The 27,429-nt window shown below is 46.0% G+C and overlaps 1 protein-coding gene across 2 annotated transcripts in view; it reads left to right on the top strand.

Annotated features, from left to right (window-relative positions):
- Positions 1-27,429, top strand: part of rspo2 (R-spondin 2) — a 58,621-nt gene that overhangs the window by 26,860 nt on the left and 4,332 nt on the right. For both annotated transcript variants that reach the window (XM_031874500.1, XM_031874499.1), the window contains exons 4-5: positions 7,664-7,807; positions 8,104-8,292. In XM_031874500.1, the coding sequence (XP_031730360.1) occupies positions 7,664-7,807; positions 8,104-8,292 (333 nt within the window). The remainder of the gene's footprint in view (positions 1-7,663; positions 7,808-8,103; positions 8,293-27,429) is intronic.

Below are 27,429 nucleotides of genomic sequence, written 5' to 3'. Positions count from 1 at the left end.
AACATACCTGAAAAAGGGGGATAAATAATCACGAGAGTGATATAATGGTTTTCCTCAGCAAGAACTTTACTGCAATGAGGAAAAGATCGCGATTTCCCCGAGATATGTGGGTGATATGTGGGAGACCAAAGCAATCGATATCAGACTCAAGATCAAGACCACTATGTAGATCACAGTTTAACACTACGTACCTCAAACTACACAATTCAGAACAAAGCAAATGATGCAAGAAAACACAATCTTATTATTTCAACCACGTATTCATGTGTGATGAGTTTTAACTCGTGGTTTCAGTAAATCGTCAAGTTATCTATAAATGATCCTCTCAATCACATTACATTCAACACAATAGACCATGAAATCACTATTTTCCTTAACTTATAAAAGTGCATGTTTTCCAACTTGTCACACTAGCTAGCAGTTGTGAGGATGTAGTTAGCCGAAAAAATGCGCTAAAGTTGTCTTATTTACATGCTGTGGTAGTCAAATCAATTTTATCTGTATAGCCAAATATTTAAAAAAACAAACCACAAATTTGCCTCGGGGGTTTTTTACAATCTGTACAGCATATGACATCTTCTGTCCTGTTCTACCCTCGCTCAAAAAACAAACCCCTTTAACGTGGAAAAAAAATCGAAATATCCTTTCAAATATTATGTTGGTCTACACACTATTGCATATCTATTGTAAATCTGCTCTTTATAACCCGTACCAGTCGTGTCACCCAATTTTCACGACTCAGAGAATTGGAAGAGAAAGACATCTTGTTCTCTTTTTTTTTTTTTTTTACGTAAACCCTGCTAGCCTAACCGCTGTATCCCCATGCTATGTGAATTTTAATCTTAATTGATCCTGATGTGTGCGGAAAGTTAATCTGAATTCCTCTCTGTACAAACTGCTCATAGAGCAACATCTTGCATTGTCACGTAGCATCAGATCTCAGAGCGAGACCTACTTTGATGTGATCACTGCCTCAGTCATGACTCTCTAATCCAGTTCCCTATTTGACCCTCATTCTCAGCTGCGCTCCGCATGTCATTTTCACAAAACCGTTCACGTGAGCGGATATTTTGTTGGGTTGGAAGCGAAGTGTTGGGTCAGTAAATATTATTTGTGAGTTGATGCAAGAGTTCAAAGGCACAGTGGAGAAATGATGGTGAGGGGGTTCTCCAGCTGCCGGGTGCTCCTGGCTTCCAAAAGAGGGCCCTGGAACATGGCATTAGGTCTCATGTTATCATGATCTTTTCAAACACATTCTCTGAAATCACTTGGGGAGCAGCTGCTTATTATTACACCGGAGTTTGTCTGTGTGATCTTATCTCATTCAAGAATTTTTTTTGTCGACTGCCTGGGTAAAAGAAAACAAGAGTGAGACAAGCAAGAGGCTTGTACGCTGGCCGAAACCTCACTTTCAGTTTTTCTGAAAGGCCTCCCGAGGCGTGTGACAGAGAGAGGCATGGGAGGAGAGAAGAGATAAATGCACTTCTTACTCTGTGAGCTAGCAATATGACGCAGTGTGATGCAAGGAGAGGATAGTTTGACCGATAACGGTCAGCGCAATACTGCTAGGTAGTATCTCCGCCAGAAGGATCATGCGATCTGTCGCGCGTGCCTGCGCTCAGTGAGTGAGTGTGCACCTCCATGTCTGTCCACGGGTAATCTCGCGTTCTGCTGCAGCAAACTGCACAACATTTTTTGGGTGGCCAGTTATGGCTGCAGACTCAAGGACCTCTGCAGGTGACTCACACTTTCTCATAACGCCTTGTATTGGCTGTTTTACGCTGCCGTTGACTTCCTGCTGACTCCTCGCTCACTCCTGACTGGTAGGGGCCGCTAGTAATAACACAGCTGGGTGTATCACCGACCCCCCCCAACCGTTACTCTGTGTCTATAGTGGGGGGGTTGTTTGGTTAACAGCTAACGCAATGGATGGTTTGTTTGGCTAAAACATCATCAGCTGTGTGATGTATTCACCATCTACTGTTTTTGCCAGTTGTTCAGCATGGGTTTGAGTAAAATGTCACAGTTCAGACTGTAATATAAGTCAACGTCCTGGTCATACCATTATGACTTTGTGAGTTAAGGATTGTACCAGGTTTGCACCAGGTTTATCCGTGAGGGTAGACCATCTCCTTTGGGGAGGAGGAGCAGGCTCAGCGTGGCCTTCTGGTCCTTTTTTTAAAAGACCCACATTATCGGCCTCATCCTTTAGGAGGTACACAGCCCCTGAATTGGAACACAGGTATGGTTATCACAGTCTCACATTGAAACAATTGATTGTAGACTTTGTACTTCACTTGTCCCTTAATGTCTTTGGTCTTTAAATTCGGAAAATACACACCAACAGCAGTCTCTCAATATCTTACAATATTCACATAAGTAAAAAAGAAAATTTTATAAAAAAGGGAAACTGTAGGCTGTACCTATATTCAATCACAGAAAATTATGTAATAGTGTACTTTATCATAATGAAGACGTACAAAAGAAATTTGAAAAATATGAATATTTTCAGTAATGCAATTTGCAAAGAAAAAAAGCATTTGTTCCTGGTTTTAGAAATTCAAGTTTGCTGAAGTTTAGTAATTTATAGCTCTTACCATAACAGTACTAATTTCTCATGACTACTTGAGAAACTGTGCCTCACTTGATGAATTTAAAATTAAAGGCTGTCTGTTCTGGTGTCACTTCCCCACATCAAAAATAACTCCATAGCCAACAACAGTGGGAACTATACTTTCCGCAACATAACATAACTGAAAGCCCATTTACAGCCATACTTCAGTTGAACTCCAAAGAGGCCCAATACACGGGAGCCACAATATTAACTCCTGAGATGTAGCCGGTTGGTTAGCAGTGCCTTTTTTGTTTTATTATTATGTTGCATTGGGTCTCTGCTCTGCAAGAACTCCTTTCAGCAGCCAATGGATGGGCTGATATGAGCCATAAACCATGTGCAGTAACGCCAGTGTTATCCACAGGGGTTCTTATCAGCTGCCCAGAAGAGGCCCCACGCTAGTGTCTGTGGGTGTCAACCCGCCGCTCCGCGCCGAAGATTTGTAGCAACGTTCACACAGTGTGCCGCTTTATGTACAGCCAAATCTGTGTGAATGCGGTGCAGTCATGCTCTCGCCTCAGTCACATTTCATAATACCTCGGTTTTAACATTACATTCCCAAGCCAAAGCATATTCTGTCATTTTGTATCACAGGCGGGTTCTCTTGCTGAAAGAATTACGAGCTGAAAGGCGACTATCAGAGCTGTCTTTTAGAAGAGAGAAAGCGTTGAGAGGGTCAGAATGGGAGCAAGGCTGCATTCAAAACTTCCTCCCTCGGGGCGTATTATGGACCCCCCACTGCTATACACACACACTAGCACTCACTCACACTCTAGACACCAACTGTATCCCACCGCAGCGGGCTTTAAAACACGCAAAAAAAAAAACCAGCTGTGTTCGCTGCCAACCAACAACCAGTCTGATGAAGGCGTGGGATTGACAATATCCTGGAAACGTGGTTCAAATATCACAACTCAGTCAGTGCCAGTCTAATGGGCCACTGGAGACTCCTCTGTCAGAGGTAATTGTTTTGGACGGCCTATTGTAATTATTATTTTTTTACTGCAGATCCAATTGTCTTTCTGCTTTGTCAGATCAATTTAGGGCGGGAAGTAGAAGTCGATTAGATGCGACTTCGCCAAGATCGTTTCAGTTTTCAAGTACACCATGGGAATTGGTTGGGGTTGGAGGTGGATGAGAGCCGTGCATCATGCGTCCCGGCCAAATTGGTACCAAGGCGCTATAAAGGAACCAAAATGGGTTTTTCAACCTTTAGCTGGCAGTGCTGGCAGCCTCTCCACGTCTCTCGTTCAGCTTCTCCCTTTCTCGCTCTAACTCTGAGCTTGTGGGTATTTCCATTGCACAGACTAACCAACAAAAAGACCAGTTGCTTTTGGCCTGTGCGCCTCACCAAGAGACGTTCAATCATCACAGCTTTGCTAACTTTCAGATTTGCCAGACAACACAATGGACCACCAAACCAAGAGTTGAATCGGGTTGTATTTAACAACTCTGTGTTTTATACCAAGCAGCGTAAAGTGCGAGTGGACGGGCCAACTGCCTGTGCTTGACCACTGTCTGAAGCTGTCTGTGTGGAGCTGGATGAGCAGATCCAGGGGCCGGTCGTGGTGTATCACAGACTGTGTTCCTTGGAGTGAAGAAGCTTGAAGGACCGCTGACACATCTGTCATCGCCGTTCTCTCTCTCTGGATGATGCTGATTGACAGGAACACCACCTCTGCTTTACCTGGCTCTGTACGCTGGCGCTAGCGGAGGAGCACCCAGGTGGAAAAGAAAAACAGCACGGAGGGAATTGGGGGGGGGGGGGGGGAACATGGCAGGTCTGGCCTTCGCCGTGAACTCCTGCCATCCGCAGCTCCACGCGACATGGCTGGGTGGCAGCGAGCAAGCCAAAGCTTCCATAGCAGCCAAACCCGGGGCCTAGAGACTGGGTCAGAGCTGTTCGACTCAGCTTGGAGGAGAGGGATGGAAAAATGGGGCTTGTTTTCCCCCTTTGCACTGCCAGGCCTTTTACGACATGGACGCTCCCGCTGTGCAGTATCTGTTCTGGTTAGCTCTCCGGAGGAGGCTGATGAGCGGTCTCACAACCCGCCCTCCGGCTCAGATAACGCAAAAAAAACAAAAAAAAACGATTTGGCACCCTTTCTTTACACAGCGAACATCCGTGTAAATAAATAGAGTGATTTCACATGGTGCTGTCAGGCTACGGAGGAACAGAAGTTGACTGAAGCTGACTTGAGGGTTCGCGTGTCTGTGATAAAAATCGGTGGGTTCCCTATCCAGACAACAGCTGAGGGACATCTTTTGCCAAGCAACCACCATTAGAGCACGAGTGACGCTCTGTGACTCATCTCGCAACTTTAAATGCACTTGACATGCAAAACCACATAAAATTCAAGTGTAAGTCAAACAAACAACAAAAGAAAAAAGAAGGGGTGACAGAGATACAGGTAATGGTGGAACCGCCGCAGCGCTGACGACATCTCTGTAAATCGCTCGCCCTATGCCACTTTACTCGCAGCTTTTTATGAAATTCCCCTCAGAGCTGAAACACAAGGCTTTTCCTCCTGCGTTCGTGATGTAACTCAGGGGCCAGAACCAGGCCGGGAGATAATGATGATAATGCGTTTAAGTCCCAGGAACACCGGGGCCTTCAATGGGATCTGATGACCTCGTTATTTCTCATTAGTCTCCCCGAGGCACCTAGACGAAGATTTTAAAGGTGGTCCAGAGGTTAATCCTGCAGGGAGAATGAACCCGCTCCTCTGCATTGGTTTCTGGTGCTGCTGGACGAGCTGCCTCACTTGGCCCATTGGTCAGTGTGGGAGCTTCTCCAGTGTCCCAGATAGCCCACGCTGTCCCATGATAGCCTTTTGCCAGATAACCCGACAGAGGGATAAATATCTGTCACAGTGATCCCTTCCTACCCACCTCGCTCCCCGATGACCTCTGACCCTCCAGCTTCGCCTCCCTGCATTCTAACTCCCATGGAGCCGCATTGATGTGTCACCCACCTCATCCATCTCACAGAGTGACATTATTACTTATCTTCTATTTAGAAAACAACGTTTCCGGGCATTTGCGCCATTTCTGAAACCGGCAGTCCTGTTTTAATCAAAAGAAGCCTTGTCAAGTGCTACTGCAAGAAAACAGTATTTCACACAGCTGTGTTGCTCCTATTTGCTGTCAATAACTGAGGATTGCACAACAACTCCAGTGCTTGAGAGTACTGCCAGATGTTCTTCTTCCCCCTCTTTGTCTTTTTATTTTTTTGTTTTGTTTAGGAGCTAAAAGTCAGGTGATGACAGGCCTGGGAAGTGTGAAGGGTAAAACACAGAGTTATGCTTTCCAATTAGCCTGTTGATTTATTAGCCTGCTCCTTGTATTGGGTTTAGCCTGAATCAAACCCGAGCCTCACTGATTCGGGTTCACCCAGAACAAAGTGGACAAGGGCCAGAGAGCTTAAAAAACAAAGAAGACAAAAAAATACAGCAAAAGAACTTCATGCCTCTCTTAGACTCACACATTCCACACCGAAATCTCCCCAGCAATGCGTAACTCCTGAGATCCAAGACTTATGTCAAGAGATAAAATGGAGCAAAAGAAATACAGAGAGGAGATAAATAATATTGAATTAATAATACGATGTGAGAACACAGGTAATTACCAACGAGATTAGAGATATTAAAGTCAGTTTATGTACGTTTTTCAGAATGTGGAGTACCGCTTCAGAGTCGAGTTCGTCTGTATCTCAAGCCCTATCTGATTGGTATGTGTGTTTGTGCTTATGTGTGTGTGTGTGTGTGTGTGTGTGTGTGTGTGTGTGTGTGTGTGTGGATGGATGGTTTGTTTAGACTGGTCGGGAAAGCGTGAGACCAGAGTGAGTGGGCAGAGGCCACACTTTAGGGTTCAAAGTAAAGCGGGGAGGGACCCCCTCGTTTTGGAGGAATGTCGAGGAGGAGGCTGATGGTTAGCTGGAGATGGTGTAATTAAGGGGTGTGATTGTGAGAACCTTCCCTTCCCCGGGCCCTGCAAGGGTCACAGATAAAAGAGCAGCCCTCCTCCTCCGTCGCGCTCAGATGTGTAAAATCACGCACGCTCTAACGCATGTCTCGTCCCCCGGCGCGAGACACAATCAGCGGGACAGATTACCTGGGGAGCAACCTGGCGAGCGGTGGGTGACGGTGGCTGCGGGTCGTAGATCGTGTCTCCCCCAACATTGGAAGCCCATTGGGCCCACATAGGGGCCTCTGAGGAACGCCATAAATTAGCCAGCTCTGGGAGGCTCCTTCTAATCATGTGGGCCTGTGTGTCGCCCTGTTGGTGTGGTTGTAGTAATTTGGCCCTGCCTGACGTGCTATTTGCAGAGTCAGCACTCGATGACACACTGCCGTGCCTTGCCTTTGCGAGCGCGACGCCGTGTGTCACGCGCGACAGCAGGGCGTGGTGTGGGAGTATAAGTGTGCTGTCGTGTTTTTGCTGACTAAACGCATCAGCATTTGTTTGGCGAGGCGGCGCAAAGTTTTGCTGTCCCCCTCCCCCCCCCCCCCCCCCCCGTCCTGACCCACCTTCCCCCTTTCACATCGTGGCCAGAACTTCCACACAGCTGGCTGGCATTGTGATCACGAGCCATCATTCACCCTTTGAGAACAGGACTCCCCAGTAATCCTCAGTTATGCACACAGACTGGTGCAGTGTGGAGTGATAGTGTAGCATATTTAGGACACTATTCAGGGCCCTAATGGGGTGCGTTCTTCTTGTCACAGCGCAGCTATTAGTTGAAAACATCTAGACTGTTGGATGTTGGTGCAATTTGTTTAAAAGTGGTCAGCGTGACACAATTCCTCACTGTCTCACTGTTGTTTGCTGTTTTCACACTGTCGATTTGCTCACTCAAGAACAAGAGCAGGAAGATGAAAAATAAAATATCACCGACGGCTTTTCTTTCTTTTCTTTTTTCCGGGAGAGACAACATAATCCTTTCAAGAACCCCCTTCCCCAAACCCCTTAGCTTTCGATCAACTCCAGATGAGGGGGTTTGCTCGGACCCTGATGACTCTCCCCTTTTTTCTCTCCTCCTTCCTCCAGGGTGCAGGATAGAGAACTGCGAGTCCTGCTTCAGCAAAGACTTCTGCACCAAGTGCAAGTCAGGCTTTTACCTACACAAAGGGCGCTGCTTTGATAAGTGCCCCGAGGGCTTTGCCCCGCTGGAGGAAACCATGGAGTGTGGAGGTACGTGAAACAAACACAAATATGTTCACACAAAAAGAAAAGCGTCAAGAGAGTAAACAAACCACTTCACACCTCACTTTACCTGTACACTGTATTCTATAACTTCTCAGTTGTCCTGCTTATTTTGTACCGAACCGGGACCACACACAAGGAGGTTTTAGCATCCCAGTAAAGCTCCGTGGCCTCCGTATTAAGGCTTGACCCGGGGGGGGGGACTTTGAGTCGCCTCCGAATTGCACTCGGCCGTGGTTTCACTGCGCTTCACTGCGCTTCACTGTTTCTGTGTGTCTCTGCAGAGGGCTGCGAGGTGGGCCAGTGGAGCGATTGGGGAGCCTGCACCAGGAGAAACAAAACCTGCGGCTACAAGTGGGGTCTCGAGACCCGGACGCGGCACATTGTAAAGAAACCACCCAAGGACACAATACCCTGTCCCACCATCGCCGAGTCCAGGATGTGCAAAATGGTCATGAGGCACTGCAGGAGAGGTAAGGACGTTACACAGCCATATGTCGATGTGTGTGAAAGAGATACCGTCCATTTTGGAGTTTACACTGCTCTGGTGGATATTAAAGAAAACAGGCCACGTATCCCGCAGGAGATCTCTTTCCCCCTCTCAGAGTTCCACCTGTTTCATGTAACCCTTGTACCTTCCACTCAATTTTGTTTTTTCACCGTCTGTGTTTTTTTTTTGTGAGGTGCACGGTAGTGTTTCTGTGCGTGAAATATCAGTATTTTTCCATGGCATCCTTGTTCAAGCCAGCTCCTTCTCTGAGGTATATATCCCCCCCCCCCCCCCCACTCTCCCATCTCCCTTCCCCTCCTCAGTGGAATACTTCAAAGTACGAACTGCAGGTTTCCTCAATGGCTGTCTCTGTTTCCTCCCGTCAGCTCGAGAGATATTTGCGGTGCACACAGCTTGTATGTCAGGCCATTAAATGAGAAGTCAATTCTGGAATTTCTCTCGGTGTGAATACAGCAAAGGGAAATATTTTTTTTTCAAAAAGTAAACCATTCCTCTCAGACGGTCCAAACACACCATTTGGGGCGATGGCCTCAGTTTGAAGTGCTTTTAAAATAAATGTATTTCCCCTTAATGCACTTTTACTCTCATAAACTTTGGATTAGGAAAGGCCAAGTGTAAATATTTAATTCACCAAATAAGGAAGCAATTACAGTGGCAGATATCATTCAGGCTTTCAAAAATAAGAAAGAAAGAAAAACATTGTTTAACAGAAAGACAAAAATATTCTAACCTCGAGGATTTTTCTCCATTTTTGGCCTGGAGTGTTGGATGGGAGGATCATTAAGTGAAGTGGTGAAAGTGTAAATAAACTTGAAATAAACGCTGATGTTTTCTCATATTACAACACTGCCGTGGCAGTCGCTGCTCTCTGGGTTGGAAACTGTGATCCCATGGCACATTTAGTTCCTAAAGCCCCGTCTTGTTTGTCGGGGAAAATCTCCCCAACCCCAACGAGCACCGCTTCACGACTTTGCCGTGCCTGCGTGACCTTTTCCAAGAAACTTTATGACCTTCTTTAATGAAAAAATGTGGCATTGTTGCGCATGGTTACTGCCATTAATTATCTCGAAAAGTCACCGATGGGAAGTTGTTGTGTGGTGTAAAGTGCATAGCGGAACCATTCTTCTTCAGTCCTTTATAAACCGACAGCCGACTCCCCATGTCCTTCTTGCTTAAAGCTACTGTTCATGGCAAACCACTCGGTGCAGTTCCTTATCCAGTGACTGACTTACGTCCCTGAGGAAGATCAGGCGGTGTGGTTAAAAGCCGTGCGTGAACGTGTCACTGTGTGTGCATCTTAGGACTCCCCGGGCTCGTGAAGTGCCGCTGTGGCCCATTTAATAAAGGTAAATCTCAGACTCGGCATGTGTTGTTAATTCCCCCACCGCTCGGCCGCCAGTGAAAAATCCCTACTTGGCAAAAGCCAGTGAAATGCAACACTCTTCAGTTCAAATAAATACAACGTAAAAAAAATGTAAGCTGCCGAAGTCGGAGCGGGAGGAGATTCAGTGCCGTCGCATGGGAGCCTGACCGACTGACATTGTAAAATAATCACTTCCCGTTTGTGATAATAAAGCATAGTCCTGTGGGAGGAGAGGCCGCCCTCTGAAATGCAGGTGATCAGGATGTGGAGGTTCATGAAAAGGGCTGCAATATGGCTGAGGTCATCATGAAGTACCTTGTTACGTGACCTTTTAAAAGGAATGCAATTTTCAAGCTATAGATCCCTAGTGCTTCTTGAAATAACAGGATTTGCAACGCAGTGTGGTAAATTGAGTCTTTAAATAGAATTTAGAAAACTTGTAACCTCAATGTATGGATTTCATACTCAGAAGGAAATATAAATGTAAGAAGTGCCTATACTGGTCACTTGGAACTTGAGACAGTCTAAAAATTGAACATTTTCATCAGCTCTTCTCGCCGGACACCAGACACCAATGTTTAGGATAAGCATGGGATTATGTAACTGCAGACCGTAAAGATGCTGTGGATTAAATGGAGACAGGAAATAAGAGGACGCGGCATGTAGGTATACACTATTTATGGCAATGATTATCTGATCACCCGGCTTGCATTTCTGCATATCTACGTATTTAAATTACACTGGACGTCATTGACAGATCCCTGTCTCCCAGTTTAGAAAAGTACGCGAATGATCTTCTTCTTCTCCCTCTGTGTGTGCAGAGACCTAATCCCTATATGTAAAACACACACAAGCAGAGAAAGCAAAGCCCAGATAATGTCACGAGGCGTTCACAGCAAACACGGCGAGTTGTGTAAACCGTGTCTGATGCGTTCCGTACAAGTTGCTGATCAGTGTAAACACCGTATATCATTCGCACTGCTGGGATTCATTTTCTGTTCTGGTTTGACATTTGGCAGAACAGCATTGTCCTGATAACGCACTCTGTCCCCAAAATAGCGGGGGAAAGACTGCGTGGAGCACACGGACAGACACAATATGTGGTGCTGCTCTGTCACAAGTGCTATTTCCAGCCAGCTGTCGAGCGGATTTTAAGCAAACTTTTGAAGTTTGGCAAGTACGTTTCCAGCAGCTGCACTGCACGGATCTGCACCTGAAGCTGTATAGACCCTTTTACAGCTGACGTCATCAAAAATATGTGTTAATAATCAGAATGTCTTGCTGATGTAACGTTACACGCTAGGTTTCAGCAGCCAATACATGCATATATCTGGCCATAAATACTGGGCCACTTGCTGACGTATTCTACCCACTCACTAATGACACACAGATCTGGAAAGTCCAATTGTTTAGGTTGCATTTGCGATCTTTGGTGGATAATGCCCTTGCATAGGTTGACAAACTATTGCACAATGCTGCACTTCCATTGCCAAACTGTGCATGCTCGTTGTTCATCATTGTATAACATCTGTGGATAGTTTGACCTGCTTGTTTGTTTTTGACAGTGAGATTAAACAACTGCAGCATTACCTATTTGGAAAAAAAAAGGTGTTGCTATGAATCACATTTCTTCCGGAAACATCAAGTGATTAGGAAACCGCCCGAGCAAGTGTTGATGAAAATCCTTGTTAAACCCAGCCAGCTGTTTAATTTTGGTTTTCACATAACACTTCAATGGAAGATGCGCGAGGCAATCTCCAGAGGAATAAGGAAGTCTTGTCTCGTGGCTGCTTGGCCGGTGTTTGCGCCAGGTTTTTCTGCATTGTACCCCTGAGACGGTAAAACGCTCTTCTATCCTCCGGATCCCCGGAGTGGTGCTCTGAATTGCCTATAAACGATAAAGAGACTTTATTAATAGCTGCTCCAGCACTATCACCATTGACAGACTACCCCCCCCGTCTTGTGAGCTAATGGGAGGAGGGTAGAGGAAAGGTGAGGAGAGTGATAACACAGCAGCGCTCGGTTGTGCCACGTTGATGCCGCTAAGGAACTCCCTGCAGCGATTTCCCAGCAACCCCTGTCACCAGATTCACTGGTTTACAAGCAGTCGTGTGTGTGACAATCAATCCATCTGGTTATTTTTCCCTTCCTGCTCTCTTGCCCACCCACTCCACTATAATCTTTTGCACAACAGCTGCTTCTGTCATGTCAGTGACATTAGATCTTGTGTAAACAACTTTAAAATGTAAAAGCTCTCCAAACAGCCACTCTTAAGGTAATCCCTGATTTGGGATTTAAGAGGGACTAAAGTCCGACACAAACGCACCACTGCAACTCGGGCTAATTTCCGACAGTTTTTACAAATTGGCTTTCAAATTCTCAGACGGCGCAAAAGTCTTTGTGGTGGCAGGCCGGAAGTTGCTTGCTTGATTTGTAGGTGCAAGTCGGTCCAATTTGAGGGGGGGCATTTGTAGCCCAAAGTGAACCCAAATCAAGAACAGAAGTTGAATCTGATAACAGAAACATATTGTTCCAGAACAATGCAGTTCAGCTTCCAGAAAAGGAGAGCAGAGAGAGGAAGAATAAGAACATAGGAGCATATAATGATTATCTTTGGCCATTGGATCATGTACCTGTACTTGGAGAGCTAACGGCCTTCGTGGGAGTATTGATCTCCAGTGTGTGTAACCAGAGAAACCATTTCTGCTGTAGGGCTCAATCGAGGTCAAGCCCCCCATCCCATCAGTCATCTGAGTGCTCGGATCCAGCCACCACTAATACGGTCCGTCATAACTTCTGTGTGCAGGTTGTGTTTATACTGTAACTGTGATAACTGCCTCTTGTGTAGCCATGATGCCCAGTCGATTCCCTCCACCATCAATTTGAAACCCTGGTTAAACAAGTTTTCTTGCGCATTGATGAGGGTGTAGAGGAAGATAAACCCGCCTGGACCCAGTTCACCACCTCATCACTCCTCCGCAATGTGACATCAGAAGGCCCGGCGGGGTTCTTTGTCTGTATTTAAAGCCGTGGACATGACAGAGAGGCGGGCAGTTGTTTTAATTTACACCACAAGCACCTACAGTCTGGAACAGGCGACCAAAGTGAACCCAGATCCGCCCCGGGATCGACCAGACCCCAGGAGGATTTGGTTGACTGGTGGGATTTACGCCAGGTTCTGTCTGAAGCCAGTGTGGTTCTGCGGTGCTTCCGCAGTGCTGTGGACCTCCTGGTCCTCACCGTCTGCGAACCATCTGCTCCAAAGCCTCTGCTCCTGTAAAACGATGCACAGAGCAACGGTGATTGCCTCAAATCCGCTGCGGAGGAAGCTCAACCGCCTTGTCTGTTGCGCACACTGCCCGAGACACCAAACAATTCCGGTTTCTGGCAGTCTTTGCGTACGAGCAGGCGGTTAACGCCCGTGCATGCGTGTGAGTTTTGGTGTTTATACTCGCTGTGCCAAGGGGTTTAAGCTCTGGCGAAAGATGCCGTTCACTTCTGAGCATTTTAGTTACGCAGCCAGTGTGATCACATCTGCGTCTAGCCCGCGTTTGGCTTGGAAACCCGACATCCAAACACATTTCTGGATGTGTTTTTGTCAGACTGTTAGCCTTCTATCAGGCCAGATTTTTATTTTATTTTTTCCCTGAAACAGCTGCACGCTTTCAACTTGAGGCTAATTGACGGAGCGTGTTCTTCTCGTCTCAGCAGAAGAGCTCATGGTGCCGTTTGTCCAAGCCAAACACCGATCGAGCCCTGCTCGAGCCACCGCTCTGAAGTCTACCCAGAGCACTTGAGAACAGAGGTTTGCACTTCTTTTCCTCCATGTACTTATCTCATTATTCCAATGACTGGTCCCCGGGTGTGCACCACGGGAAGTCAGGACTGTTGGAAGGGAGAGCTGGTGCACAGATGACAAGTCCGGCTCTCATCTCTGCCACAGCGGAATGACGGCTGGTGATTAACGGCGATCTCTGGCCCGGGTAATATCACGGACAATCCGGATCAGTTCTTCCCGCCAGCGGGAGAGGGGCGAGGAGCGTTTTCCCAGGACAGAAGGAGAGCACTAATTGGCAACCGACCTGTCACAGTGATTATGTGTGCCTCGCACTGCAGCCTGTTGTGACTGGGGGAGCCACAGCTTAATCTTCATTTAATAAGGCCGCTCCATAGGGGCTGACACAGTAGCTGGTGAGAAGGCCCTCAGAAGTGGCCTGTGTCCTTTGGACGGCATGGACGGCCTCTGGACACAGGGCCTGGATTTGCATCTGACTGGTATTAGCTTGCACCGTTCATTCATTTAATCGAATGCTGCAGAAAGCAAGTTGTGAAGATGTAAAAAAAGATGTAAAAAATCTCACTTGCATTGAGAAACATAATGATGATTTCCTCACGCTCTGCACACACACACGACTGTGAAACAGTAAAGCTGAGATGACAGAGAGTCTTTTGGAAGCTTTGCACCGGGCTGTAGTGAATCAGAGTCCGGGTGAAGAGGAAAGACACATCAACCTGTCATTGACTTGGCCAGGTCTCCAGCGTCCCAATGCCAATGGCAGTTATGGTCACCGCTGCGGTCACAGTCGCAAATTAACACAAGTTCTGTTTCAGCTATAACATATTTGTAAGTCTCTGCCATGGATTATTCTTTTTTCCCCCTCCTTTGTCTCTGCGCTTACGCATTATATTTCCTCCTAAATGGATACAAAAATTACTATCTGCTCTCGTCTGGACTGCTTTATGCCGATGTCCTCGAAACCAAACTTTCTGGGTTTGTTTTTCTGCCTCGCGTGCAGTTGAGCCATGTTAAATCTTCTGTCGGAGGAGAAAGTCATTACCAGTAGTCTCCGAGACTTCTCTGCCCTGGGTGCATTCCTTATTAGGACGGGAGGGGGGAGGTCTCTGATTAACTTCCCACTAAGTGCCCCTGCTCTCTGACCAAAATAAATATGGCTGCTGTCATTTTGTCAGCAACTGTCTTCAGAGAGCAATATTTGAAACACCCCGTGATCCTGCTGGCTTTTATATGGAGAATCCATCGTCATACCACAGGCATGAGCCATAAACATGTGGAGGCCTTTCAAAGAGGGGGGGATGGATGGAAGAAGGGGAGTGAGGGTGGAAGAGGAGGGGTCAGCAGCGCTCGCTGGGGCTTCGTGCTCCACATTATTGTCATCTGGTCTTTTCCAAGCAGGAAGAAAGAGGAGGGGTGTTTCTTTTTTTTTTCACACTCTTTGGCCGTTTTGGCAGTTGAGTTGTGGTTTTGCTGAACTGCCTTTTGTAGACCCGTGCACAAATATTAGATGCAGCAGTCCTCTAATTCGTTTGACTCGCTTGGTTGTGAAGCGTGCATCAGTAGTTACGCTATTCCAATGAACCCAAAGGGATGTAGATGTTTTTCCAGAGTACACTTTGATGTTGAGTAGATGCCCATTTGACGGCCAAAACATCTCGGTGTTGGTGTTTGCACTCACCCATGACTACGAGCTGCATGGTCTTACACAACCGCGACCTAAACGGTTCATTTCTAAGCTCGAAAACCAGCATGCGCATATTGTTCGGTGTGAATTTGTCAAAAGAGGAGGACCACCGCGACGCTTGCGAGGCTTCCGCTGCCGTTTTTCTGGCAGGAGGAAATTAGGCATATGGTTCTGACATCAACAGCCCCATCAAAAACAGACGTACATAAACAAACAAAGTGGCAGCAAACTGGAGGGCGGGGGGGGGGGGGGGAGATACTGTACAAGTGGAAGGTTTTGATGTTCTCTCCCCCTACAAACGAGAGCCATTTCCCCCCAACTGAGCAGTATATGGGCCGACATTGCCCGTGACACGGTCAGGTCCGTAAAGCGAGCCCTCGGTGAACGTTCCCTTGACAGGTGTGAAGTTACACCCTGTGATTTTTTTTTAAAATTTTTTACAGCAGATGAGACACGGTCTGTGTCTTTACAGGGATGGATGGCAACAGCTTGTGATGAGATCTTTGAAGTAGGGTTGGACTCATACACGGACCTCTTTTTTGTTCTTTTATGAATATTTCTGATGCCTACCAGAGACGTCCACTTGTGACGCGACGGTGGTTTGCCCCCTGAGCCACAGTTGGCGATTATTTCCTCATTTTATATCAGAAGGCTGAGCAGAGAAATGGATACAGTGATGTCTTAAAGGATTTTACAGAGCAGCTTCAGGGGTAGCAATCTGTAAAACCTGCAATGAAACCTGCCTACCCTGCTTTTAAAAATTTCATTAGTATGGATTTGGAGTGTGCTATGATGATCCAAACGTAGCTGTAGAGGCTCTTCCACTCTGACAGGCATAACATTCTGGGAAAACACAGAATTTTGTACTTTATTGGAATTGTTTGGAATGGGGAACGATATCAGAAGCACACGGGCTCATCTGTTTTCTGCTTCAGTCCAGTGTCTATGTCGTTCTGACCTCATATTGGAGCGGGCCCCTGTGTCGAGGTTTCTCACTTCATATTTAGATAACACAAGCCGATCAGAGTGGGATCCGTCTGAAGCATCCCTGTCTGCCAGACCTCCAGTCCGACACTGCTGCCAGCTCTCCCGCGGGCCACAAAACACTTTCATCTCCACCCAACCGGGCCGATGAGGATGTACACACACACACACACGCATTTAGAGACACACGTCCGCGCAGCCAGTGAGTGTGAGACATGCGTAATAGACACCACCAAACAATAAAACAGACCTCACAGGCAGAACAAGTGACCACATTATCGACTCTTTTCCCCCATCCCTCTTTCCATCTTTTTGTCCTGTCTCGCACTCCGATGACACTCTCTCCCTCATGTTTCGCATAACGCGGCGCGGGGCCGTCCGAGGATCTCTGTGCACACAACAGAGGAGGACATGTTCGTGTGGCGCGCGACGTTTCGAGGCCAGCGCCTCGTGCACCGGAGTCCTCCCTCTCCAGTGGTCTGGCTGGCTGGAGGGAGGAAAGAAGCGAGGCGAGGAGCCGAACGGGGGGAGCCTGAAAACATCTGGCGCACAGTTGCACTGGCCTCAGCCACCAGAAGCCCCGCTCCTCTCCACCCTCCTTCCCCCTCGTGCTCCATCTCTGGTGGGATTCTTCACAGAGACATCCCAGCTTTTAATTACAGCTGGTGATTCAGAGAGAGGCTGTGGCTTCTGACCCACTCATGTCCACGAGCGTGGACCCAGAGCGCGCAGACATGCAGACACAACAAAGCAGCAAGTATAGACCTGCCGGCCTTTGGCTGTGTGTACGTCTTTTTGTGTGTGTGTGTGTGTGTGTGTGTGTGTGTGTGTGTGTGTGTGTGTGTGTGTGTGTGTGTGAGAATTAACTGTGACAAATACAGGGGGGGCGTGCAGACTAATAGCAGAGCCATTACAGTGGTAAGTAGAGGCCAGGGCCAACTTACTAAGGTAGCACAAAAAAGCAAAACACTAGGGTGATGTCACAGGTTAGAAATTTCAGCTTAAAAGGACAGCTCACCCTAAAATTAAAGCTAGGTGTTTTTCCTCTTACCTGTAGTGCTATTCATCGATATAGATTGGTTTTGTGTGAGCGTTGGAGATATCGGCCGTAGAGATGTCGGCCTTGTCTCCACTATAATGGAAACACCCGGCTTCGTGGTGCTCAACCAGCTCAACAGTCTCTTTCCAGATATCATGACCAGGAACTATTTTCTTTCAACCGTATTTCCTACATGAAACCACTCACAAAAAGTCTTTCTCAAAATAATTCAATTATATTAACCGGCTCATGATATCTGGAAAGAGTCATTGCTGTTGAGTGTTCGAATGTGTTTTTTTTTTTTTGCCGCTTTGAGTACCACAAGCCGTGTCTAGTTCAATTCAATTTGAGAGAAAGCAGACATCTCTACGGCTGATATCTCCAAACAATCTTGATTGATGAATAGCACTACAGGTGCATTTTTGAGTCTGGCGTGAACTGTCCCTTAAATGGAGAAAAAGGCTCGCACAAATTAGAGTTTTCTCACTGCATAAGACACAAGCACCAACCACATGTCTGTCTGTAGTTATGTCGGTACGAGCAGCCTGCTCAGAGCAGGGTTTCAAACACACACTTTAGTCTGCATTAAAGCATTTTCTCACACCTGGCTGTAAACAGAGCATTGACATATTATCACCTTATAATGTGGCTTCATTGTTATCAAACAGATGCCTATTAAAACATCTAGGGGACACGAAGCAACATTAGCATTCATTTGGAGGCTTGTTTTTGACCAGCTGGTAAATGCAAGTCATACATTTACACTCTTATGGCTTTGTTATGGTCTCCTGAGAAAAATCTAGCTCTGTAGCTGCTAAATGCTCCTCTTTGTCCCGCAGCTAGTCATTTGGTGCTAGCAGGGAGCGTACAGTGGGTTCATCAGAACTTTTTAGCTGAAAATGAACTGCCCACCACTGCTACTTTTAAACATGATGCTGATGAGAGCGGCGAGACTGAACAGTAAAGTTGCAGATCATAAAATCAAATAATAAGTTTGAAGGAAACTTTTTTTTTTGGTTATTTTATACGTGGTACAATATGTTAACAAAGAGACTTTACAATAAAGTAAACGATAACATTACAGTTTTTGTACATGGTTTTGTACAAAATAACTACAATGCGTCTGAATCGTGACATTTTTCTGGGTTAGCTGACCCCTTCCCAATTTGGGACACTCACATTTGGTAAGTACTTTTCCCAATGTCTGTATTTTGAGTGATCTGCTATGCGGGAAATACCCGCGACATTGCCTTTCCAGTGAATGTAGCACGATGGCTCCTCGAGGAAAACCTCAGGACATGATTGAGTGGTCTGTGTCATGAAACCCAACCCATTCCCAGGTACCGTATCGAATCCCTTCAAACATAAATGCTCCTTCCCGCTGGGTGGCAAGGTTCAGGACCGTGATCCCGTCGGGCCTTGAGACATTTCTTTCGGATTAGTGGGAGCTTAAGCATCTCTTTGATTTGATTCCCTTCTCCTGCCCCTGCTGCATCTCTGACAGATGCCGCTGCCTTCTGGAGTACACGAGCCTCTCATCGTCGAGGTGAGACCCTGAAATGACCGTTGAAATTACGCTGTAATCATACACGGCTAAAAACAACAAGAAAATGTCTGCCATATGCCTCAAAGCCCTCTGTTTGTGTTTTAGTGAGTTGAAGGGGCATTATTGACGAGAGTGGGAGAGCGGTGCCTGGAATCGAGGAGCTGAGCGGCGGTGACTCTTATTGCCCGTGTCTGTGATCAGATCTGTCAGAGCCACTCAGCTGTCTGTCTGCCTGGTGTTTGACAAAGTGTTTGATGCAGCACAGGCCTTAGAGAGGATCAAGCCCTTCCTCAATTGGCTTTACCTCTCTCTCTCTCTCTCTCCGCCCGTGCAACAGGAGCTCCGCGAACACATCAAACAGCCCCCCCCCCCCCCTCTTTTCTTCCACTGTGAACTAACAAACTATTTTTACCAAAAAATATGTGCAGCCTGTCTGATCATCAGAGGAGACAGAAACAAGGGGCGACTTTCGAGAGTTAGTCGAACAATCAAAGAAAACAAAAAGCGCCGGCCAGACTTGATTCCCTCATCACTGGCCATTGCACGGGGATTGCGGCATGATCCCGATGGCCCCCGTCTCTGTTTTACTGTCTAAGCCCGTCTGACTTAGCTTGGCTCCCCGCTTGTTAGGGTCTGGTCTTGTTTTGGGACAGTTGTGCTCCGTGTCCAAACATGTGAGGGATTTCCTCCTGGGGTTTCCCGGTAGAGAGGAGGGCGGATAAAGGGACTTGTGCAGAAATGAGATATAAAGAGGGAATCATGCCGGACAATTTCCTCCTATATCCTCGCCATGTTCCCTCACAGACCCACAGAGACCGGGAGGCTGCAGACCAGGTGGCGTTAGACAACGAGGAGCACGAACACGCGTTGTTGTTGTCGTGCACGGTGGAGATTGCTCACCTTGTTCTTCTCAATACAGCTTCAATCTTTCCGCTTACAGGGCACATATGAGGTTTTAGTAGATTTACCATCAAAATATCTTTAAACTGGCTAATTGAGCTAATGTCAGCTTAACTATGTATTATAAGTCAGAGCCTCACCAGTGTAGAAAACAAGCGTTAGAAACAGCATTGTTCCCATGCTGCCATGTAGAGGTAATCCTAGTATTGTAAGGATGACAAGGAAAAATATAAGATCAGACTTTCATTGCATTCTATCGCAGCACAGCTTCATGTCTTTTTTTAATGTTTACATTACAACAGAAAAAGGCATAGGACTATCTGATATTTGGCAAATGCAACTCTTTGTCGGGCAATGAGTTTGGCAGTGGTTGCTCCGAGCTGCCAACATTACTCTAAACTCTGACAGCAATGGCTCCCTGGAAATGCAGATTTACCTCCTCAGATAAATAATCAGTGTTCCAAATATTTGTTTAGTAGCGGTGACAAGAGGTCACCTCCCTTGCAGGATGTGCTTTCCCTGATCCATTGTCAGTATGAGGGTGCTTTTAAAAGTGCACAGTTAATCCTGGCGGTGTGCTGGTTTACACAGAGAAGAAGATTTGTTGAGGACCTCCGGAGTGAGTGCGTTTCATTCCATTAGTCAAAGGATGCCAAGCCAGATTTGCTGTCAAACGGAAAAGGTAGAGTGTGTAAGAGTACACCAAACTGATCTGCCAAGTCCAGCTTTTATTAGCTTTTACTTCTTAATGGCACTGCAAAGATAATGAACCACATTAAGCTGCGTCAGTGTAAAGACATGGAGATGACAGTTATGTTGGAGTAGCTTGAGAGCAGCTTGTTATCGAAGCTTGAATAGAGCAAATAAATCCATGCGGGATCTTGTGTCTGTTGAAAATGATTAATTTCATCAGCCCGATGCAATACACTTATCGGAAACTGAGATGAATGACTCTCATAACTCTGTGAGACACTTCGTGCTTTATATCAAAGCATGTGGGAATTATCAAAGCCTTACGCACGAGGCCTCGTATTGATATAGAGGACTTGGAAATCAAAGTGGAGTCGAAGTGGCCCTTTTTCTAGCGTTGAGTAAAGACAAACAGAGTCCACATCTGTGGTAGCTTCCCTGCTAGAATGATGCATTTGCTACTGTGTGTCCCAGCAGGCCTCCTGATCTTTGGATCCGCGGCCACATTTTAAAGCCGCTCCCCTCGTACGCTGCAGCTATCTTCAGCCCGCCCCGCCCCCGTGCACACAACAAATACACAAAACAAACGGACCCAAACCAGCAGCGGGCCCTCAATATCGGCGCGCAGGGCCTCCCTTTGATGAGTGCTGAGCTTTATATTTTTTTCTCATCCGAAATGAAACACAACATTAAGCCATTCATTAAAGTCAACTAAAGCTAATTATCCCTCATTTACCCAAGTGCCCGCGGGGCAGGAGAGCCCCATATACTTAGGCCCAGATGTGTCGATGAGTCAGTCGGGGGAGATAGCAGACCGCAGAGAGGGGCCGCTCGCTTCTCTCTCTCCCGAGTCCTGCGGTTTCAAGGGCGCATCAGACTTGGCGGGCCGGTCGTAATGCCGGTTCGCCGCCTGGCTGCTGACGTAACCCTCATGACACCATCAGCTGTGTGAAGCCACTGCAATACAACAAGGTTCCATTTAGTGGAAAACAAAGTCGATAATGATCAGTTATGCGCCTGAATAATGAGGACAGAGCATGAAACCTCACTAGCTGGCACATTTTGGAGTTTTGCCGTGGCTGAGTGGCGTCAACGGCAGGCTTCCATTTGAATGATCTCTCATTGCTTGGAGGTGGCGACAGTGCGCGTGCAGATTTCTGCTTTTAAGCTAAACTGCTCAGTCGTCACATTTTGGCAGCTTCAAGCGGAAGTGGGAAAACCATAACAGTTGGCAGGATGTCGGAGCCCAGAAACCATATAACGTCATGTGATTGAACTCTTCAGACCTATTTTCTTCTTCTGTGTCTGGTGCCCCCACCAGACATTTAGAAATAATGGCTGAACCGCTTTTACCGCCGGGATGAGGAAATCTTGCTCTTTCTGAGACCGGTTGTTGCATTTTAGGGGAGACGGCCTTTGTATTTTCATGTGAAGTTTAACACTTTATGTGAAGAGGATATGAAACTGTTATTAAAAAAAAAAATCTATTTTGGCAAAAGCGGTACAACAACGATGCCCATGTATTTTCAATTAGGCTGAAAAGCCAGATGTATTTACCCATATGAATTGTGGAAGGACCGATCCGACGTTTTCAGTCCTGATGCCGATACCTGGGCTTTGAAATATCGTCCGTTACCGAGTACAGATCTGATAGCGGTGTTTTTGGAATAATCTGTGTACCTTACTGTGAGGAAGTGACTGGGATCATCCTTTTATGTGTAAGGCAGCATCAGGCTTGATTTAAAAGTTGTTTTTCTCACCGAACAAAACGAATAAGAACATAGATTAAAAACTATAGTTATTTAATGATAAAATAAAAATTGAACACCAGCAACTTGTAAAAAATCGATTCAAGTGTACATATTTTTAATACAGCAATAAATTGGTCCAGCTATTTGAGTCAGCATTGACCTTTGCTGCGTTCACGCCCTATTGTTTGAATCGTAATTACGATCAACCAGGTGGGAAAAAAAACTCTGACTGAATCCTCGAGCCTCCGACTAGTAATTCGGAGTCTGAGATATCGGGAAGATCTAACACAGAAAATATGTCACAAAACTGTCGGCAGAATGGTTGTTAATGCATCACGGCTAACAGACATAAATAAACATCCAATATTAACACTATGCAGCTTATTGTGTTTGAGCTGTACACTGTTTGTGTCTGGTTTCACCTGGTTAGGGACTACTACAAATGCATAACACCACAAAAGAAGGTAATTTAGGCTATTTATCTGGTTTGTCTAGGTCAGCAGTAGGGCTAACCACCTCGGGAATAATGCATACACACTACCAAATTAGCATTCTGCCAAAATTGCGTGAATGCAGCACTTGCCCACATTGGGGTTAGCCTTGGTTTTGTTTAGAGTTGGAGGGTGTGTGAGCCATGCAGCCTCACTGAGTGGACGGGAGCTAAACTAACTGTTGTTAGTCAATAAATACCTCAGAAGATGTGATGCATGGTTGAGAAGGCTTTGGAGTTGTTAACCGGCACTTCTGACAGAGCCGGACTGAGTAACGTGAAGCAATTTCAATGAGTAACGACTAATTGATTGGCATTTTTCAATTCACCTGTTAAACACTGTTTGCCACACAGATGTTTAAAGAGATTCCTAGAGTGCAACGCTGTATATCGACTTCAGGAGTTGGTATTTAAGGATTACAGTGCCATGTTGACATGACAGCATCAGAGTGGGCCTTAGAAACCTGAGAACTCCTGCCTCCAAGTTTCCAACTTGGAATCCTGACCTGAAGGGATTATGCCATTTAATTTTTCCAAGTACAGTAGGAATAAGTCATTCCCAACTTTCCGACATTTCTGGAACACAGCACTAGTGTTTAAGTGAAGGTGTAGTGGACGAAATAGCTCTGGAAAGTCAGTTACTAACTTTTTGAGCGTTTTTGGAAGTTGGCCTAATTGTTTCTACTTGATAAGCTACGTATACCTTTTGAAGGCCGGAGCCAGAGGCGATAGACCAAACGGCACAAGGGAACGGTTCCCGTTATTGTGAGATGCAACAGAGCACGACTTTGAACTCTGAGGAGATCTTTAGTGTGTCATCGTCTGCTCTGTGGCCCTCCTCACAGCTTCTCACTGGTGTGAGCGACCTTCTCCAGAGGGGGGGGGGGAAACACGCTGTCCGCACTGACCATCAGGCGTATTAATCACCGTGTCAGTCATGCATGCTTTGCCGGGACTTCTCCGCTCGGAGACGTTAATCTCCGAGTCGGGTTTTCGCTTTAACTTACTGTCAGTGAAACGAAGCATCAAAGAGCCGAGCGGTGAGCTAACCTGCTTTTTTTAATCTCCGCGCGGATCCTCCGCGGGGCCATAGAGGAGAAAATAATGACCGACCTAATCCCAACATTAGCTTTTTAAATCGGAATGTGTATGTTTTAAATCATTCTCGCCTCGCAGCGCGGTGATAGTAAGCAGAGCTTGGGGGGGGGGGGGGCACAGTGAACGAAAGAGTGAATGAAAGAGTGTGCTCCAGAGTAACCTTGTTAGGGCTAAGTGACGCTGTGCAGAGAGCCTCTTGTCAGTCGGTTGGCAAGATGAGCTTCTTGTAAATGATTGTCCTCTGTCAAAAGGCTGATTTCTTTTTTCCTACATCTGACGTCTGTCTCTGCCGCAGTATTTCCCAGTAGTTTCCCTCCCAAATATCATGGCTTTTATTTTTCTCTTTGTCTGTATTTGTTACACATTTCCTCCTTCTATTGTTTTTTTTTACACTCATGCATTATTTTCATTTGTTTCATGTTTTCCTAATGTTCCAAACATCAAAGCAGCCTCCTAAAGCACCCTTTCCCTGCTGGCGGACAACAGCTCCATTAAAAGTTGTGGCCTGCCTCTGGCCTACGCCTTAATGAACTATTGGTCACTTGAGGTCATGTGTCCTGCCAACAAATCAACTGAAGTTCAGTAGCGGCATAGGGCGATGTCAGCGTCCGTAACCTTTTCCCAGACAGCAGGAGCTGTCGGTGTGTGTGAGTAAAGAGAGCGCTGGCTTGCCACAGATCCTTTCCCCTTCACAGCATCATAAATGTATGTGTGAGGAGGCCTTAATGGCCGCTAATCCAATTTCTGCCACTGAAATCAAATCTCACTGGCGCCAGTAGTTCTCTCCTTCCCTCACAAATAATGGCCTCCGCTTTGGCCTGTTTATGAAAAAGACGAGCCGCCAAAAAAAATCCCGGCTTTACCTTCCCTAAGTCCACCCGAATCTTCTGCAAAATAGTTTGGATTTCCTGTTTTTCTTCTTTATTTTTAACCTCCCCCCCCCCACCCTCATGTCCTACAAAAGTTATCAATTGACCGTCTGCGTCGAGTGGAGTGGAGGGACGGGGTAACGGGAGAGCAGGGGGAGAGTTTTCAGCAGTGTGGGATCCCATTTACCGTATGTCTTAATGCCTTCTCGATGGCAGCCATCGATTGTTCTCAAACCGCAAGCGATGGAGATAAGATTAGGCCTTCGATTCCTGCACTGCAGCCGGAGCCGTGAGTGGATGAAATCACTTGGCCTGTGCCGACAGTCGCTGCATTGCTCTTTTTTTAAGCGGGTCGTGGCCTCTGTGATTATGGTAACATACAGATAACTCCATGTAGCCTCGGGGTTGGCAAATAGAGGAAAAGTCTCTTTGCTTAAGCGGAGAAATCCTGTGTAAAAGCCATATTTCAGAGACTACGACACTGTTGCATTATGCAGACTTTCCCTCATGTACACTTATGCATATTCTTCAGTTTAGTCCTCTTTTCCAAAATAAAGATATTAGCTTTGACACAGCTGAAGGGCGCTTTGGTTTTGGCTTCGTTCCCCCTGGATATGGATTTGACTGATTATCTTTCAGTGCATCAGTTGGACAAGTAGTCTTATAGCCGTTCCGCAAGGAGATATTATTCTGGAGTGCGAGCTTAATAATATGATACGTCTAATAGCGCTTAACTCTTAGTTGGACCTTCACCATGCTGTCGTCTCCATTATTGCTGAGAGCCTCAAATAGTGATCGCAGGGACACGGAGAGGGGAAAGGGGAGAAGAAGAAGAATGATGAGGAGGAAAAAGGAAAAAGCGGTGAATCCCGGCCGGCTTTGGGAGGTTAGCGAGTAACGTCCGCCACAGTGCGTGCAAGAGGAGTTCTTTGCTCGCTGGTTTGGCAGCCGTAACGATTGGAAATGACGCTAAGTGTTTCTCAAGCTCAACGTAGGTGATATGGACGCTCGCAATCAGTGACGCACAGGCATAAAGGGCACGCATGTCATTCATGAGAGCGCGCTCACGCACGCGGGCGTACGCATAAAAGAATTCCACAAAGGTCATTTTTGACAGCGGTAAACAGCCATCCCACCGCAGGCTCTGCTTCTGATTCAGAAACACAAAACATTTTGATTTGCTCTTGAGATTTCTGTTTGTTTGTTTGATTTAATTGTCATTTCAAACTCAAACACAAATGTCAAGTTGGCAGGGGAAGATTGTATCAATGAGGGAAAACTAAACATTGGTCAAATCATGGCTTGGGGTAGTGATACTAAATGCAGCCAGAGTGGAGAGAGAAGTCTAAAGAAGGATTACAGTTTCCTGATAAAAGCCATGCTCCTTTGATTTGATCCTCACTGTGCCAGTTACGACGCAACACAACGACAGTAAATGGTTTGAAACCTGCTGCGCCTTCCAAGACAAAATTATCTTTACATGCTCTAAGATTTATGAATTTGTTCTTGGTTTTGAAAGCAATTGAGATGACTTAATCATTTCTTTCCAGGCAAATTAAACTGTTTCCTCTGTGAACCCTGGTAATCAGCTTAAGTGATTACATCGACCGTAAATATGAGATGATGAAAGCTCAGTGTTCAGCGTGCGTGTTTCCCGGAGGAAAGGCTAAATGGGAGTTCTTGGGTAGATATGATAGACCATCTCTCTCTAGTATCAGATGCCGGGGGAAGGGGCTTATGTGGGGATTGGTTGCCCTCTAGCTGTCGGCATGGAGATTGGGTTATGAAATATGATCTGAGGTTGTTGTGTCGGTGAGTTCATGAAGTGTTATCAGTTATTTTGGGGAGCCGAAGCTTGAAACACATTGATAATGATGGTACCGGTCTGACTGGAAGTATTCAGTAATATAGAGTGGACGGTATCAGCACACTGGATTCAGTAAGCATGCGTACAGCATCCTGACAATATCCAGAATCTGGTGATTTATAAGGCTACAGTTTAAAAGCGGTGACTGGAAAGCATCAGGCGTCAGCTTAAAGTATTTGGCTCCTGTTGTAAAGACCTCCAGAACTTGTTCTTCTTATTTATTTCAGGAGGAATGTTTTGTGTATCCCTTGTGTAGCATGATAATTTGACTTAATAGATGTTATCAACTTGCTCCAACACAACATCATAGGAACAAGACAAAAAGGGCTTGGAAACAACTGCCCTAGAAAGATGGAGAGCAGTAACTATGGAAGCAGATGCAAATATTGCAACGCCTTCATTGTATGCCTTTCTAGACTCATTATTTCCCCCCAAAAATCATTGCTAAAGAGCCAAAAGAATACCTGAAAAATACAGATACTGCACTCTTCCATTCATCTTTATGGAATGCTTAAAAGTAGCTCTGTTTTGCCAGTTGCCTGTCCATCTACTTATACTGAAATTTAATAGATTAATGTGTAATTTAATACATTTGAATATGTGATTAAAGGTAGCAGCTACTGCTAACGTTAAGCTAGTTACCTTTAGCTAGCTAATCACGACACGATTTAGCTACTGCCTTATTTTGTGATGTAGAATAAGAAGATGTCGGTTCATTGAAATGTAAAAATTTATCATTTGCAATAAACGCTTGGGGAAAACGAATTTCGTTTTTAGCTTTGGCTGTTTCTAGATTGTTTGGCTCAGTTTTGAAATTAATGAAAAAATCATGGATAGAGGAAGGAAAGGGGTGAAGTGATGTGAGCTAGTTTGATCACAAAGTTGTCCTAAGATAACTAATATATCTGCATTGTATACCTCTATAACTCAGTCTGCATGTGCAGTTGCTGAATTTGTTTCTGTCCTGCAGTTTTCTGTGTGTGTGTGTGTGTGTGTGTGTGTGTGTGTGTGTGTGTGTGTGT

The sequence above is a fragment of the Anarrhichthys ocellatus genome, unplaced genomic scaffold (genome assembly GCF_004355925.1).
Source record: "Anarrhichthys ocellatus isolate YVR2014 unplaced genomic scaffold, GSC_Weel_1.0 scaffold81, whole genome shotgun sequence".
In the NCBI taxonomy this organism is placed as follows: domain Eukaryota; kingdom Metazoa; phylum Chordata; class Actinopteri; order Perciformes; family Anarhichadidae; genus Anarrhichthys; species Anarrhichthys ocellatus.
This window is presented reverse-complemented; position numbering and strand designations above follow the sequence as displayed.